The sequence below is a fragment of the Malus sylvestris genome, chromosome 15 (genome assembly GCF_916048215.2).
Source record: "Malus sylvestris chromosome 15, drMalSylv7.2, whole genome shotgun sequence".
Lineage (NCBI taxonomy): Eukaryota > Viridiplantae > Streptophyta > Magnoliopsida > Rosales > Rosaceae > Malus > Malus sylvestris.
Window position 1 is genome coordinate 9,807,664 of NC_062274.1, and position 17,491 is coordinate 9,825,154.

Sequence of the window (17,491 nt, forward strand, 5' to 3'; positions counted from 1 at the left end):
CTGCTACGCGTCGGGTGCTGGCTGCCTCCTGCCCCAATGGAAAACGAAAAGGCCTATCACTATAACACCACCTCCAGCAATGCTGAAACATAAAACCAACTTTTTAAGTTTTCACGATATGTTAAGATTAAACAAAATTTTGTATAAAAAGATTAGTTTTTTTTTTTACCTCCCACTGTCAAGTTCTTCCTTTAGTATTGTAAACCCTAATACCATTACAACAACGGTGGCTAGGGGACTAAAGGAGGTCAAAAAGACCGCGTCTCTCATCCGGATCACCCGGCTCTGTAGCCATGCCGTGAATGCAGAAACCACCACACCCTACAAGAACAAGCCAAAACTTAGAATTATGTATATATTACACAGCCAAAAAATCATTTCAAAATTCAAATTACAAAAAAACTCACCGAGTATAGGTAGCATGCCAGCTTCACGTTCAAACCCAGCATCCATGCATATGTAGTCCTCCCAGTAAGCGCGACGGCCACTATAGTGTCCATCAGCGCTCCAATGGCGACAACGTATGCATTAAGCCAAACTAATGGGAAGTCAGGGTACTTCGTAGTAGTCTCTTGCTAAAATATCACAAAAACAAACGCAAATTGTAAGATAAAGATAAATGTCATTTTGAAAGCAAATGTGTTTGTGTTTTCATTCGAGTGCGCACAATGTGTTTGTGTGTTTTAAGTCAACCCAAAAACAAACAAAAAGTGAGCACGCTTACCATCAACAAGTTGTAGCAAACCAAAAGAATAACTGAAATCCCGACTAACAGTGGACCTCTCACCCAATTATTAGATAGCTTGTAAGGGTGGCCACTGCTAGTGGAGGCATGCGCAATGGTAATGGTGGGGCCATCAATCAGACTCACAACTATGGCTCCACCAATCACCATCAACACCCCCAGCAATTTTGCTTGACTAGGTCTCTCATGGATGTGGACCGTCTCCAACCTGTAACACGAAAAATGATAATCAAATTTAAATACTTTATTAACAAAAATTAAATGAGTTGTAAATGACAATTAGCCGATAGTTTAGAACATACCCGCGATACCACGAGACTATGAATGTCAAGGCCGGGCCAACTGCGATAATACAACTAGAGAAACTGGCCGGCGTGAACCGTAGTCCAGCAAACACAGCAAGTTGCCCCAAAAATGGCCTGTTAAATGAAAAATAATTAATCCTTGAAATATAAATTATTTGTTTTTCAATTTTTATTTAAGATAGGGTACTTACTCGAATACGGCCAAGCACATGATCCAAGCTAAGAGACGACCCTTGGGAACAGGAGGTCTCTGTCTGCTGTAGAGTGCCGCTATAAGTAGAGCACACAAAGCTACTGTGTTTTTATAACATAAAAACACAGTAAACTTCATATCAGCTCTGAATGCGCTCTTGATCATGATAGAGTTGCACCCGATGAGCACTTGGATTGTAAACCCAAGAATATATGGGATAGCTCCCTTCACTCTTCCCACAAATGGACTATACCAAAAAAAAAATTTAATTAATTGGAATAATATTTAAATTCTGGGAGGAGTTATAATCACGTGGCAGAGAAACGAAATCCAAGTTGATGAATTCTTGAACATATCAGTTTGGAAGTAATATGTTGGAATTTTGACAAGAAAATATTTTCTGACCTATACTTTTTGAAAATTGCGGGTCTTGTTTTCTGAACTCTCTTCCACTCAAAAAGAGGGTTCAGCAAGCCCTTTTCCAGAACACTTTGCACTCTTGGTGCTCATGTCAAGCTTTTATTTAGCTTGAACATGTCTAGTTCTTCAGAGTCGGGCAGGGAGAAACAACAACGTTTTTCTCCACTTTGATGCCTTTTTTCATGTTGCTTTCTTGCTGCCATCTTTTGGTTGAAGAATGAAAAAACACAACATGGTTTTCTTGACTGCAGATGTTGAGGGCAGTGAGCAATGACTTTCTGCTCTATTTTCAACAGCACCTTGCAAAGTTTCTCTCTAACAAACGCCTTTCTTCTGGAGGGAAGCAAACACCTTCCTTGACTGCAGCCTTCCATCTTTTCTGCTCCTTTTTTTTTCTTTGTTGTTGGATTCGGCACCGAGGTTGAACACTTTGTGCCACAAACTTGTTCCTCTCCAATCTTTTTCTTCTTCTCTTCTCTTTGAACCGAAGTTCTGATACCATGTTGGAAATTTGACACGGAAGAGAAGAAGAAAATATTTTGACTACTTTGGAAGAGGGGGCTCTTCGGCTCTCCCTCAATCTTGTGTTGTATTTTCACATTAGAGAGAGACATTGTTCTCTCTCTCTCTGTGGGTTCACACGGTTAGCTTTTCGTTTATAGGAAAAGTCTACCCAGTTGCTTCTCTCACACGCCACACATTTACATGGTGGAGAATGGAGATTAGCTCACTTGAAGTACATATAATGCACACAAGCACTTGACACTAACTGCATAACTAAACAATGAACAAGTTAGAAGATATTTCTTCCAACTCTTCTCACACTTGCACTAGCTTTGGATCCTATGGTCTCTTGTACACCAAGCATGTATTGGTGTAGTTATATTGATATTAAAACAAATTACCGTTAATATTTCAACATATAATATATATACAGGTTATGTAATGTATCAAGAAGTGAACAACTATTGGCATTTATACATAAGAATAATTGAAATATAACTATCGGCATTCCATTTATACGACGTTAATCTTTATTCTTACTTTCCTAAGATGGTTTCTACTTACTGCAGGTTTGCTTAAATAAGAACCAATGCGAAATAGAATTAACATAAGAAAAATTAAATAAAGCTTGTGTGTGGGTGAAACAAAAAACATATGGATACATTAAAGTGAGAAAATGGATGGATGTGAGTGGAGAGACAAACTTACGTAAGGTGCGGGACCATCCAAAGCGGCAACTGCTGTAGAGTCAGCATCTCGAGCTGCAATTAACAAATAAATATTGAGTTTATACTTTATAACAAGATATCTTGAAAGTCTTACACATAACAAATAATGAAAGAAGCAACAGAAATCGGTGAGGCATTACAGCTTTAGTGAAAAAGGGCATTAATCTCACCCCTCCCCTTTTGCCCTCCATTTCAAAACAAACAAATACAATTGACAACAACTAGTCTACTTAATAAGGTTTCAGCTTTGTCATCCCCATTATTTCAGTGTTGGCACGACAAGTTCAGTTGGAGAGACAGGATCATTGATCGCAGAGAGTTGATCAGCCAAGCTTTTGACATGAGAGAGATACTCAGGGATCGTCTTCAATCCTTTTTGAACAAAGAGAAGTTGGAATTTCAACTGTGCGGCATTACAATGGAGTGTTGGGAAAAGGTGGAATGGAGACAATCCCAAATCTCCTTCGAAGTCTGAAAACTGACAACTTGCGAAAGCACCAAGTTGGTGAGGGTACTGTAAAGAATACTAACAAGAAACTGATCAGTATGAAACCATGTGAGGTAATCCGGATTAGGAACGGGAGCAGGAGGGAGGATAGTGGTAGGTGGGGTGGAACCGTGGAAGAGAGCCATCAACAGAAACACCTTCGTTCAGAGGCTTGGTTGGTGAAGGAAGAATAGTGGTATCTCGACAAGGATGAGAGCCATCAACAAAACGCCAGAGATTTTGGCCAACTAAATAGGGACGGACTTGGCTTTCCCAGAGGAGATGATTAGTGTCACTAAGTTTAGAAGAAACAAGAGCACTAAGGCTTTTTGGGTTTGGGGTGCTGCTAATGCTAATGCTAATCACACTAATAGCATACACTACCATCTTGTGAATCAGGTGGTGATTAATCTACTCAACACCACTAGAATCTCATCTCATCATCCCATTGCTTAATGTAACCTTTCATTTCGTTTTTCTTGTGGGTAATTTCCAATTTCCAATTGCCCATTTGCTGCCACTCAAATCGTGCTACTGGACATTCAAATTAATGAATGTCGAATTCATGTATTTTGACGAACGGCTATAACAAATAATTGAACAAACTGTGAGGGCCGTTTGACATCTTACTTGAGAACTGAATGCAAAATTTTTATTTTTTTAAAAAACTCATGTTTTGATTTAAAATTTTTAAATCCAAAACCTTGTTTGGTATGCAATTTCTGCGTCTCAAACTAATCAAAATTTCTATGCTCTTTCAAAAAAGAAACAAATTTGAACACCCAGGCCTAACATTGATGAACTCATTGTTATCATCTCTCTCACTCCAACCTTCGTGCATGTATGAAATTTTGATCTGAAAGTTGGGTTATTTTGTACTGAAATTGATTGATTGAGAAGAAAAATGGGACCTGCTGCTTTTGAGCGAAAGCTTCCAAGTGGGTTCGGAAAGTAGTAAGATGCTCCTTTATGAGATCGGTTCTGATCTTGGCAACATTCTCGCCCAACAGACTATATTGGTCCTGCAAATACAGGATGGCTTTGGGTTGGATTCCAGGACTTGGTAGTCGAAATCAATGGCAGCAATTCTCCGTGCAGGTTCCGACGTTCGGCGCGGCTGCGCCAATGGTGGTTGGTATGGGGGATCCAATTGAGATGAGAGATCAGAGAGAGAATCTAAGAGGCAAGACGGAAGAGAGGGGATTGGGAGAGAGACAAACGTGAGAGAAGATCCAAAAAGTCTAAAAACACGTTTTCAACAAGAAGGCTTTGTTTTGAAAAAAAAATTGGGTTGTGGTTTTGAGAATTGGATCCAAATCAAATAACAAACAAGAACTTTAAATTTGTGACTCAAAACTTGTGTTTGAGTTATAAAAAAAAAAAAAAGATCCAAATCAAATACCAAACTGACCTTTAATTATTCCTCAAAATTTAAAATATATTCGCAGACACATATATCGGAATAGACTGGAGACTCATGAAGGCCATGAAACATTTTGCAGATGTAATTGAAGAATCTTGAAGCTGATCCATGACTGAAGAGAACCCAAAAGAGAAAACTCATCGTGCAAACAATAAAAGCTCCGGCCTTCCTCTGTGAATCTCCAAACGAAATCGTTGGATTTGGTAAAATGGAAGAACACGCTTTTTAGAGAGAGAAAGTAGAGAGAGAGAGAGTCGAAAGGGAGATTTCAAGGGAGAGAGTCAGTTGAAATTGTGAAAAAAATTATGAAAAAAAAATGGGTTTTAATTTTTCGGTTTTGCGTTCTGATTTTCGATTCCGCCTAATTAATCAGGATTGTCATTTGCTTCTGCACGCAATCTCCATGAATGCGAGTAGGGCTGAAAGAGGAATTGGCCATTTCTGAAAATTGAAAGAATTGAGATGTAAATGGAATTGTTGGCCATTTCTGGGTTTCAGTGGAGTTGCTGGAATTGGCAAGCACAACATAAACAGGGCAAGGGAATGAGCGGGAAAGTCATACTTTTGCACCCCTACTTATTCACAACAGTATTCTAAATATATTACACTATAATAAAGGCTAGCGGGATTAATTTACTGCTATTAAATAAGGACCGTTGATTTGTCATCTTATAAATGAATATTGTTAATTACACATGGCCGTCAATGATTTTGGGGTAAATTACATTTTACCCTCTCAGGTTTGGGATCAATTTTAATTTCTTACAACATCTTTAAAACATTTCAATTTCATATATTTACTTATCATTTTATTTCAATTTCATACCTTCGTTAGAAAATCTGTCAAGTAAACCGGTAAGTGACGATATAGCAAATATATGATCCACATTTGTGCTGACGTGGCTGCCAAATTTGTGCCACGTGGCAAGAAAATAATTTTTATGCATTTAAAATATAATAATATTTACCTTATTTATAGTACATCGTACGGTCAGCTATTTATATTTAATTTTAAATTTTAAATTGTAAAATGATTTCTAACAATACAATATACGATAAATGATCACGATCAACGAATTCTTAACAACCCCAAGATCCTTTTCCATATTACGAGACGCTAAAAGCTATGTCAGTAATATTTTTATGTATTTTTTCTATTAGAATATTGAGTGTTAAAGCATCTTCAATTTACGCTAAAAGTCTTATTTTATAATTATCTTTATTTATTTTTCTATCAGAGCATTGTGTGAACACCACCAGTTTAAAATGTAAAAGATGTTTGCACTGGAGGTCTCACATCTTGGTTGACCCAATAAAAAACCCCAATTTGGAGTTGCAAAAGCTGTAAAACCCATAACTTGCTCAGCGCGTTTCACAGTTGCAAACTTGCAACTAATTTTTCACCTCATTTGTTGGCCCTACACGGTAAAGCTGGAGAGAGAGGAACATTTTCAAGTGCAAAGCCATATTTCCATTTTGTTTTGATCTAAAATTAGGTTATTTCCAACCGAATGAGAATTAGAGGGCTCTCTTTAATTCTTAATCCTCCAAGAAATTATATTTTAATGCATACCATCTCCAACCGAATGGGCCAAAGAATCATAGGCCAAACATAGTCATATGACAAAAAATCATCTCCAACCGAGAGGGTCAAAGGGTCATAGACCAAACATAACCATGTGACAAACAACTATCTCCAACCGAAGGGTCAAAGGGCCTTAGACCAAACATAATTTATTATTTTAATTGAATTAATATAATTAATTAAATTAAACTACCATATTAAACTAAGATTTTCGGACATAAGAAGATTATTGAAAGAGATGGCCATTTGAAATTTATTGAAAAAATTAAAGGAAAGATTATTGGAAGAGAATAGAACGTGAAGAATTGAAATAAAATAAGGTAAGATAGTATGGAATGGCGAAAAGTATGTGAGAAATGGTGTATGAAAAAAATCGTCAAAAAAAAGTGGGTTGGGCAAAAAAATCGTCCAAAAACAAAAAAGTGGGATGGCTAGCTAGTTAGAGATGACCAGCCCACTGGCCTGATTTGGTGGTTTTGGCCTGGTGGGGCCCACAAGCCAATTGGCCTAGCCCTTTGTTGGATACGGTTTTCATGTCATTTCGGGCTATTTTCGGCCCTTTGGCCCTCTGGTCATCTCCAACTGATCCAGCCAAAAGGTTGAAAATAGCCTAAAATGACACGAAAACTGTCTCCAATCGAGGGCTAGGCCAAACGGCTCGTGGGCCCCACTGGGACAAAAAAGGCCAAAGGGCTAACCGATTGGCCCAACCCAACCAGCCCTGGACCAGGTTGGAATTCAAATGTAACGGCTAGGTGTTGTCACTTAGGCGTTATATTTGAATTTTTTTTTCAGTTTTTTTTAATTTAAAATTTCTATTTTTTTCCCTATGACTTCCCAAACCATTAAATAACATTACATAACATGAAACAACATTAAATAACATTAAACAACATAAATAAAAAAACATTTAACAACATGAAACTTAAACAACATTTTTAAAAACATTTAACAACATAAAACTTAAACGCCTACTCCATGCTTTTTTTGGCCCAAAGATGTGCAACAAGATCTTGTTGTAGGAACTTGTTTGTGGCACGGGAAAGTATCATCATATAGCGCTTCATGTACTCATTTAAAGAGATATTACCAGTTCTTGGATTCAAAGGAAAAATAGACCCATCATATATTTTTAAATTTAAGTTGTTGTAGTTTTTAAATTTAAGTTGTTCTAGTTTTTAAATTTAAATAATAAATTATGTTTAGCCCTATGATCGTTTGGCCCCTTCGGTTGGAGACGATTTTTTGTATGTTTGGTCTATAACCCTCTGGCCCCTCGGTTGGAGATGGTAAGAAATATAGTCATGCACTGTTCATTAAAAATTTAATTTTTTGGAGGGCTATAGCGCTAAAACGAGCCCTTTGACCTTCTTTCGGTTGAAGATGACCTTATATCCTATTTGTATCGATGAAGTTATGATAATACTTGGATACTCATAATGGATCATACTTGTATATTCATTACTGAGAACTTACTTTTTAATTTTATTCAATGATATTTTAACACATATTTTATTATTTTAAAAAATAATAAACATGTTATTTAATCTTCCTTGAGCTTTAAAAAACAAATATCACATGTCATTTTCTGATTGAGCCAAATCAGAAGGGGAGTACATATTCAACATTCAGCAACAAGAAAAAAAAGCGTCAGGGCGGCGGTGGCGATTCAGAGTATCTTAGCTTCGGTGATGTTGAAATTGTGGATAGCTCTGGTAGTGGGATTTCGAATTCGAGGTCGTTGGGTTTCATCCGACGCCGCTGCCAAATCCTCCCGCTGGGTTTGTGGTGGATGATCATGGCAAGGTGCTCATGGCTTCATCCATGCGAATTGCTTCCAAAGTGAGTTTTTTCTTGCTTTATTTTGTATACCTCCGTCGTCGTTATTTATATTTCTCAGTTCAAGTCTCATATAGTTATAGATTGAATCTCATGGATTTTTTACGATTAGAGTTCATATAAGCGATTAGAAGCTTAAGTTTGTTTATTTAACTTTGTATATGACTTATGAATCATTTGTTTGCCGTGAATCATTCACCAGCTACGTTCATTTTGGGATTATTGGGTGCTGATTTAGTTCTTCTGGTTACCCAACATCATAGATTCTTAAGATTAGAGCGAAAAAGAAAGATACTAGCAGTGACTGCTCATCTGGATTCTGAACTAATGATTAAAAGGTCGTACCCAGTGCACAAGGTTCCCGCTTTACACAGGGTCTGGAAGAGGTGAATGTCGGCTAGCCTTACCCCCATTTATGGAGAGGCTGCTTCCAAGTCTCGAACCCGAGACCTACCGCTCATGGGCGAAGGCACTAGAATACTATTTTATATTGTTGATGCTCTCTTTGTTTCGTCGGACCAAAATAAGAGAGATCAATAATGCTGTTGTAAATAAAAGTTTCATCTACCATTTACTCATTTGTCCTTCCTTTCGTTAAATTGTATTATTCTGAACTAGTCATGGACGGGTCGATCCTACCAATAATTTCCCTCTACCTCTAGAGTGTGTTATAAGGAGAGTATTCAGAAGCTCGCGAGCGGATGAATGTATGCTGCTTTGGCTTTGCCCAGTTGACATGTAAGTAATAGGGTGACACTCCTCAATGGTCCCATTAACCAGGTTCTCAGTTTAAGAGTCTTTGGACATCCCCTGCACCCTAGTTAAGAAACTAGCATTCCATTCCCATTAGAATCAGTCACAATACCTCTGGCGCCTATAAGTTTTAGGTCTCTTACATCACCCATCAACATTCAGCTTGCAAACACCTACAGGAGGAAATCCGCAACCCGGGGCAGCTTTCTGCCTGGCTGGTTTGCCGGAGGAATTTACATTGGCTCTATCCTGATCATTGGCCGAAGCAATGGTTACGTTTCAGGCCAAGGATGAAGAGAATATTGCAATCAGGTTTGGAGTTTATCAAGGCTCCACTCATGATTATCGACATGGTCAGCAACGTTTTCATTCATATACGCCATGTGGGGCGGTCTATCTACAAGGACAGATGGGATTTTGTTTAGACAGATGAAATGTTCTATCCAACCGTCCTCTTGTTTCGTGTGTTTCTATTCAACTATGACTAGGAAAATGTGGGAGGTCAGAATGTCGCAATGAAAAAAAATTGTTGCAGTAGCATCATGACCAAATATATGATTACATTAAGAAATAACCCACTTTTTGATTGTGTAAGGAATCAGCTTTAGTTGTCACATCGACATCATGACCAAATATATGCTCTTACATATTCTGTTTGTTGCAGCATTAATATCTTTTGTGGAATGGACTAGTTTGCTGATATATATTCGAATAGAAAAAATTTTAGTATTCAAATTATTCGAGCAAGTTACGATTCAACCAAATCCCCTGTGCTAACATAATTTGAGCGGGCAAATACTGTAATAATAATACTGCTTGAGAATAATATTTTAGCATTGGGGGAGTTGATCAAATTTGAGAGGTGCAGAGAGAAGATGCAATTTTTATGTTGGTCGTAGCATAAACTGAAAATCTGCAACATACAAATAAATTTTACTTTAACTTCTTTTCTTTACTTGTAAACCTTGTATTGGAGAACAATTTAGAAATAGAAATAACAGAACTTGAAATACTTATACTTTATTACTCAAAAATATTTGCAATACAGAATGATACATAATAAATACAGAAACAACCCTAAAATTAAAATGATAAACAGAAACAGCCCTATTGCCGCCAACCATTGCAACCGCACCAGTGACACCACCCCATAGGAGACGCTGCTCCTCACAGTTGGCGAAGCTTTCTTCCCTTTTCTTTCTCTCTCGATAACTTAGCACTTCTCTATTAACTTAACCTTCTTATGTATGCTCAATCTCTACACCATGAATTTTATGATTTGTGAAGCAACTTCCTTGCGTTGGGGTTGAAATGAATTTATACATTATTTTTGGAGCAACTTCGTGAAAGTTAACTTTTAAGTTCACTTTCATATTCAAATACTTTTTTTTTTTATTCAAATGGTTCATAAGTTGATGTTACACTCGCTATACATCGATGCGGGCAAATTATTGAATTGACCACAAATATGGTCAATCCGTGATATCAATGTTGAATTTAATAACATCAAATTCATTTGGGCTTAAAGCTTATTTCTAATAACTGATATAACATTATGTCAAGTGTCACTTCAAGGAGGAATGAGTTAGTTGAGGATTGTAGTTAGTTAGAAGGGTATACTATGAATTGTCGTAAGTAATGAGCTGTTATAAATAGCATTGTGAAGAATCATTTAGTACGGTTTTTGTAATGGACAAGGATTGTCTGCCCTCCTTGTTTCGGTGCCCTTTCGTGCTCTTCTGTTTTGTATGGTTACGGTTAAGCCATGTCAACATTTTATATTGTTTTTTTATATATAATAAAACAAAAATGAATAGTAATATAAAATGTTGACGTGGTTTAACCGTGACTACACAAACAGGAGAGCATGGGAAGGCACGGGAACAAAGAGGGCAGACAATCCTTGTCCTTTTGCAATAGCATCAACTCTGAGAAATACTTTCAGCTTCATCTCTCTCTCTCTCTCTCTCTCTCTCTCTCTCATACTTGAAGCATTTTCTTAGTTTCATTTCACAATGTTATGAATTTCAACGTCGACTAAATTCGATCTCGAATCTCGGCCTAAACCTCCAACCCAAATAATCATAAAAATCTGTAGGCGGGTAACGTATCTCTTTTATTATCTTGATTCAACTAACACTATAATCTTGGGTCAATTTGAGATCTTATGCAACAAAAAAGAAAGAAAAAAAAGAGAGAAGTAATAAAAGTTTCAACTAGAGAAATGGAAATAGGAGGAAGCCCCTTTTCAATTTATTCATCCAATCACTTATTCATCCAAACTCTTATTGTTTCAATCACTTCTGCCAAATGTACACAAGATCCCATCGATCCTTGGTCTCATCGTAAGAAAATGCTCCGGTTTGTTTAATTCTCCACCAACACTTCGATGCGCATCGATTATCATCTCGTTGAGCTTTGTACACATCAAAGCTTCCGTAGACATTTTGCCACCACATGTTGCAATAGAATAGTGTGTTTGGGAAGAGAGAATTGGACTTGAATTCCCAATGGAAGTTACTCTGAAACGAGAGATCGTGTTTGCCAAGATCGTCGTCGTTGGATTTGCATTGAAGGGTGAGGATGATCCCTGGTCCCAAATTATTAGTTATGTTCACGACTCGTGTTTCACCAGTGTCGACAGCTAAACTGCATTTTGATAGCAGCGAGAGCAGTGATAAGATCGTAAGCAATGCTACTGATACTTTAGCCATTGCTTTTGGACGTATATATCCTGATGATTCATCCTTTATATATTCTATCAAGGAAACGTTAATTAGCAAAAAGAATAAATCAAGCAGAAATGAATTTTTCTAGAAAATCAGATGTATACATCATGCATGCTCTTTTTTCTAATTTATTGAATTAATTGCAAAGGTTAGTTCCTTTCTCGTTGTAGTCCATGCTCGAATTTCAAATGACTGGATATAATTATTATTTATTAACCGTAATTAAAATATCTACGAGATTGTCCATATTTGTTATCAGTGAATTTTTCTTGAAAAGCAGATGTATACATTTTGTGTTTCTGTCTAATTTATTGAATTAATTTCAAAGATTAATTCCTTTCTAGTCGTGGTCCATGCTGAATTTCAAATGGTTGGATAGAATAAACAACAATAATTATTATTTATTATCAGTGGTTAAAATATCTACGAGATTGTCTATATTTAGATTGAAATATTTAGAAAATCAAGAATTGATATGAAATTGGAGAGTGGAATGCAAACTTTACTACATACCAACAAATATAGAAAAATCAATAAATATCAACAAAATATATATATATATATTGATTCACTAATTGCGTATCTGAATGCATTTATATACCCTCTAATTCCAAATATCCATAATTTTCTTCGAAGCTAACCAATATCAATATCAATATATGCATTTATATTCCATAATTTGTATATAAATATTTCCAGTCACCTACATGAACAGGATCGTTTTCTTTCTCTTCTGAATTCTAACAAACCCTAAACCACCCAAATTCAGATGACTATCATCCCGAGAGAAGTAAAATCTGGCTTTAGTCCACTGCACCCTTGTAAAATATGGAGAGACTTGAATTTTCACATGTTAATTCGTTCTTGTGTCGATATCCTTTTATGCTAAATATTCTTTTGTCATTAATTTAACGTGTTGACATCATCTTTCTCTTCACACAATTAACCATAACATTACAAAATTATCAGTAATATAATAAGAGAATTATTATTAACACACTCAAACAACGGCATTCATATCGTACATAAAACAACGGCAAATGAGACTCGTTGCAATCCAAAACACACTCAAACAAATAAGGACGAGTCAGTATCCAAGTATTAACGGAAAAATAATAACGGCAAGCAATTACAATGATAACGTTTTCTTTTTTCAGGTTGCAATGCTCAGATCAATCTATTTACCGTATATCTGCCTCCCTTCAGGGCCATCCGATAAAATTACAACGACATCTTGTCTTATATCACCACTCTATGGAACTCCCCAGTTATATCATCTAAGTCGATAACATTTCTCTCATTTCCTTCCGCCTTCACTGTTCCAAGTCCATAAAGCTCAGATTTCAGTGCACCAATTTGCTTTCGTATTTTCTCCCCCTTATCTGGTAATCTTGAAACCATTGCCTGCAGACATTGTTAATCACAACGGCAAATCAATTAATAAGAATTGCGACTAACATGCGCTACTGAAAAAAGAAAGAAAGCTTAACTCAGAATCACACACAACTGATTTTTACATCTCTTTCTATCTGATTATTCAGACTAGACTGAATAGATTCTTAACATCTTCACCAGAAACCAGGCCTAAATTGCTAACCGAAGAAGATAGCGTGTAACAATACCTTATTTGCAAGAGTTTGTGACAGCCTGTTGATTCTCTGTTTAATCTCTGATTCTGTCAATTTATCCGCATCAATCGGTGAAGAAGGCTTCTTGTTTATGATTACATCCTTTGGCATGAAAGCATATTCGGCCCTGTCAACGATGCAAACCAGAAATATAATCACATGAAATAACTTTACTTTCTGTTCCCAATTGAGAAAAGCCATGATTCGTAGAGCTCTACCCATTCACATTGCGTTCTTGTAAAGAACTTGAAAATGAACTTCCCGCAGTCAAAGCTCCTCTGATTCTGTGCCAGGAATAGCAAAGTAAACCACATAAGATTTCAAACAAACAGACATGAAAAAGAAAAACCAATCTGTTGTTACGATCCATCAAGCATAGAACCTAAAGTTACAGAACGATAACGAAATAAATGGGTTTCACCTTTCAACTTCCTCTTCTACTCCTACGGCGACAGGTAGAGGTGCTGTCTTGGAGAAGAGTAAACTGTGATGACTGACTCCTGCTATACCTTGAGTTTCCAAGAACTCGATATGGGACTTGAAGTACTTGTCCCTACAGTAAATAATGACAAGTAAATAATGAATTCAGTTTCTACTTTCAAAGTCACGTCCAAAAAGGAAATGCTTTTGAACACATTTGAGATACTAATTAAAAAAAAACATCTTTGCTCCAAAAATTCTTAACACTTCGAAGTAATATTCTTTAGTCAAATATTATAAGTATCACAAACATTGTTGCTAGTACCTGAAGGCTTACTCTTTAATTTAGTTATACTAACACTATAGCATCAACTCACAGTTAGTCACAGAAATACAATTACAATTGTTATTATTAACACTACTGCATAAAAGTAATATTCCGTACATTGTGTGCTGGTGATCGTGCTCCTCGTATAGTTGCTGCTGAGTAAGGGATACATCAAAACCTTCTTTTGGGAGACTGAAAAGTTCACGAAGATCCTAAAACAATAATAGAATTTCAGTATAGAATGTTGCATTCTACTAAGGTTAAGAATCTGAAATTTCTCACTACCGCAACAACTACTTTAGAATTCACCTGCTGACTAAAATACCGAATCTGTTCTTTATGCTCGGTTGCAGTTTTAAACAATCCGCCCTTGTATATCTAAACAAAATGTTTGAAGAATTAATATGAAGATGTTATACAATATTAATCAAATAATGAAGCAGAAGGGAACCACGTGCAATAAAAATATCCAACCAGGCAGATAAAGGAAATGCTATCACACCATAGCAAATGAGGTCTGATAACATTGTTGTGTCAACACGTAGGCAATTAATCATTTAAACAACTATGCTTAATGTCCTGAAAAATCTACAGAAACCCTACTACAGGAGTCAGGACACCAGCAACACTTATCTAAGCATTGTCAAATAATGAAGTAGAGGTGGACATGCTATCACACCATAGCAAACGAGGTCCAATGACACTGTCGTGTCAAACACATAGATATTATCATCATTTAAACAACTATACTTAATGTCCTCCAAAATCTGCATAAACGCTAATACAGGACCCAGGAACACTTACCTAAGCATTGTTAAATCCTGTGTTCATACCATTGAATATAAATAGCTTGGAAAGCAATCTCTAACCTGTTTTCTGTATATCTTTTCTTCAACAGTCCCACAAGTCATTAATCTGTATACAATGACATCCTTATTTTGTCCGATTCGATATGCACGATCCACGCTTTGATTATCCGTACTGCAAATATAAGAACCATAACAAATTAGGAACCACAGCTTACGCAATTAATATCCTTGTTAAGTTCAAAAAAAAAAAAAAAGATACAACTAAAAGAGTGCAAATAAATGCAAGGGATATATTGCTTATATTACATATGAACCTAAACTTAGAAAAACTGCATCTTTGTAGAAAACAATCAGGAAAAAAAAGTATAAGAGAACACCTTGGGTTCCAAGCAGGATCAACCACTATCACACGATCTGCTCTTGTAAGCGTGAGGCCCAAACCACCTACTTGAGATGTCAGGAGAAATATGGGAGCTCCATTACCTTCTTGGAAATCCTACTCATAAAACCAAGATGATTTCAGGAACATTTTGACTATTATTGATACCACTTTTGCTGATTTACATGATTTAACACTTACATCAACAAGCCTCATTCTGTCAATAGCTTTTGTGGTTCCATCAATGCGTACGAACTCGTAACCATTGGATACTAGTGATTCCTGTAAACATACAGTTATCAGTGACTAATTAACTTCACTAATTTGAAGTCTCAAAAAATATACTTTTCAAATAATCCAACTAGACTATTCATCTATTAAAACACTTTCGAATTCAGGACAAGTATTCCCTCAATTTCATATTGCTCCTGCATCAAGCTCCCTACTTGGAAAAGATGTCATCAAGTCAAAACCGCAGGCACGGAATTCTCCATGAGAAGCTTGGAACTGAAATTATCTTGTCCAAGTAAAGAGAGGTTGAATATTTGACCATTCTTGTACATTTATATGCCACTGCATCACTAACAAGTAACCACACAGAAACCTAATGATTGCAAACCTTGAATATTTTCTCATACAATTTCACACTCTTCATGAAGTACTTCACAACAATTTAAGTTATTTAATAGTATAAGTTATGTGTCAAGCATTTGCTTATAAAAAACTAAAAAATGTAGTTGAAATTCAACATAGTGATAGCTGCCCAAATAAGTGTTTTCGAACACTTTCTATTAAAATTAACAAGAACTTTGGGGAAGCTAAGCCCTATACTATTAAACTTGGTGGGCAACTAGTTAGCATCCAAAAAGTCATCCAGAATTGCACAAATTTCAAGAAATTATTCACTTTTCTAGCAAGGAAAACATTGAATTGTCCCATGAAATGACCATGTAATTAAATACCCCAGAAATTCATACCATTAGTTTACTAGTAATATTATTCTAAATGGCTAACCTGAATAAGATTAAGCATCTTTCGAGTTTGCGAGAAGATAAGAACATTATGCCCCTGAGGAATTAAGTTTTCCTGTATAAAAGGTCATTGAACACCATTCCATTTAAAAATATGTCAGCAAACGCATGAAAACAATAAAAACATAAAATCTATATAGACATCACACAATTACCAGTAAAGACAATATAAAAGATATTTTGCATGACAGGTTGGGATGCTTTTCATTAAAGTCCTCTCTCTCAGCAACATCGGCTATGTACATTGCCAATTTTTCTGCCATGCAAGTTTCATCTGGCTTCAACATTGAATCCATCTCTTCTAGTACGTCTTCAGCAGCTCGCTTTGTCAATAGAAGTGGATGATCACATATTTTCTTCAGGATCTAGTTCATATCAAACAGTCCTTGACAATTAGTATGATCAAAAGAGAACTGACAACCTAAAATATTATCTTCATTAACTATGGCTAAAGACCATAACAGGTTTAAAACATGGAGAGCAACAACCACATTTGTCCTGGACTTCTGATCCAAAATCATCAAAGGACGGAAAAAAACAAACATGAAGCAAAATTTGAATTTCTTCTACACAAGTAAAAGAATTTTTTCCATAGTTAATTATAGCTTACTTTCACATTTAAATCCTACCTTCACAAAAGTTTATTCATTGTATATTTTATTGTACAAAAACCATAATCTATTTTCATCCCATCATATCCAACTACCCCAAGCAGAGTATACGAAACAACAGCATGAAACCTAGAAATGTGACCCCGCCTACCAAAACAAATAGATAAAGAAAAATTCTGACAACAACAACAACAACAACAAAGCCTTTTCCCACTAAGTGGGGTCGGCTATATGAATCCTAGAACGCCATTGCGCTCGGTTTTGTGTCATGTCCTCCGTTAGATCCAAGTACTCTAAGTCTTTTCTTAGAGTCTCTTCCAAAGTTTTCCTAGGTCTTCCTCTACCCCTTCGGCCCTGAACCTCTGTCCCGTAGTCACATCTTCGAACCGGAGCGTCAGTCGGCCTTCTTTGCACATGTCCAAATCACCAGAGCCGATTTTCTCTCATCTTTCCTACAATTTCGGCTACTCCTACTTTACCTCGGATATCCTCATTCCCAATCTTATCCTTTCTCGTGTGCCCACACATCCCACGAAGCATCCTCATCTCCGCTACACCCATTTTGTGTACGTGT

The 17,491-nt window shown here is 36.4% G+C and overlaps 2 protein-coding genes across 6 annotated transcripts in view; both read right to left on the reverse strand.

The window, feature by feature from the left end:
- The window catches only part of LOC126601910 (protein CHROMATIN REMODELING 24-like), a 53,158-nt gene that overhangs the window by 25,021 nt on the left and 10,646 nt on the right, over window positions 1-17,491 (reverse strand). For 4 of the 5 annotated variants that reach the window (XM_050268682.1, XM_050268680.1, XM_050268681.1 and 1 more), the window contains exons 12-21: window positions 16,462-16,671; window positions 16,290-16,361; window positions 15,477-15,557; window positions 15,274-15,392; window positions 14,957-15,068; window positions 14,397-14,465; window positions 14,205-14,299; window positions 13,761-13,892; window positions 13,558-13,623; window positions 13,334-13,466 (exon numbers count right to left, since the gene is read on the reverse strand). In XM_050268682.1, coding sequence (XP_050124639.1) covers window positions 13,334-13,466; window positions 13,558-13,623; window positions 13,761-13,892; window positions 14,205-14,299; window positions 14,397-14,465; window positions 14,957-15,068; window positions 15,274-15,392; window positions 15,477-15,557; window positions 16,290-16,361; window positions 16,462-16,671 — 1,089 coding nt within the window. Of the gene's footprint in view, window positions 1-12,673; window positions 13,116-13,333; window positions 13,467-13,557; window positions 13,624-13,760; window positions 13,893-14,204; window positions 14,300-14,396; window positions 14,466-14,956; window positions 15,069-15,273; window positions 15,393-15,476; window positions 15,558-16,289; window positions 16,362-16,461; window positions 16,672-17,491 lie in introns of those variants that run through there. The other variant, XM_050268683.1, reaches the window with a different exon arrangement.
- On the reverse strand, window positions 4-3,528 carry LOC126605591 (WAT1-related protein At2g39510-like). The gene is made up of 8 exons (XM_050272998.1): window positions 3,379-3,528; window positions 2,876-2,928; window positions 1,242-1,490; window positions 1,048-1,164; window positions 725-953; window positions 408-575; window positions 170-321; window positions 4-82 (listed from the first exon to the last, which is right to left on the reverse strand). The coding sequence occupies exons 1-8, from the start codon at window positions 3,526-3,528 to the stop codon at window positions 4-6; spliced, it is 1,197 nt and encodes a 398-aa protein (XP_050128955.1).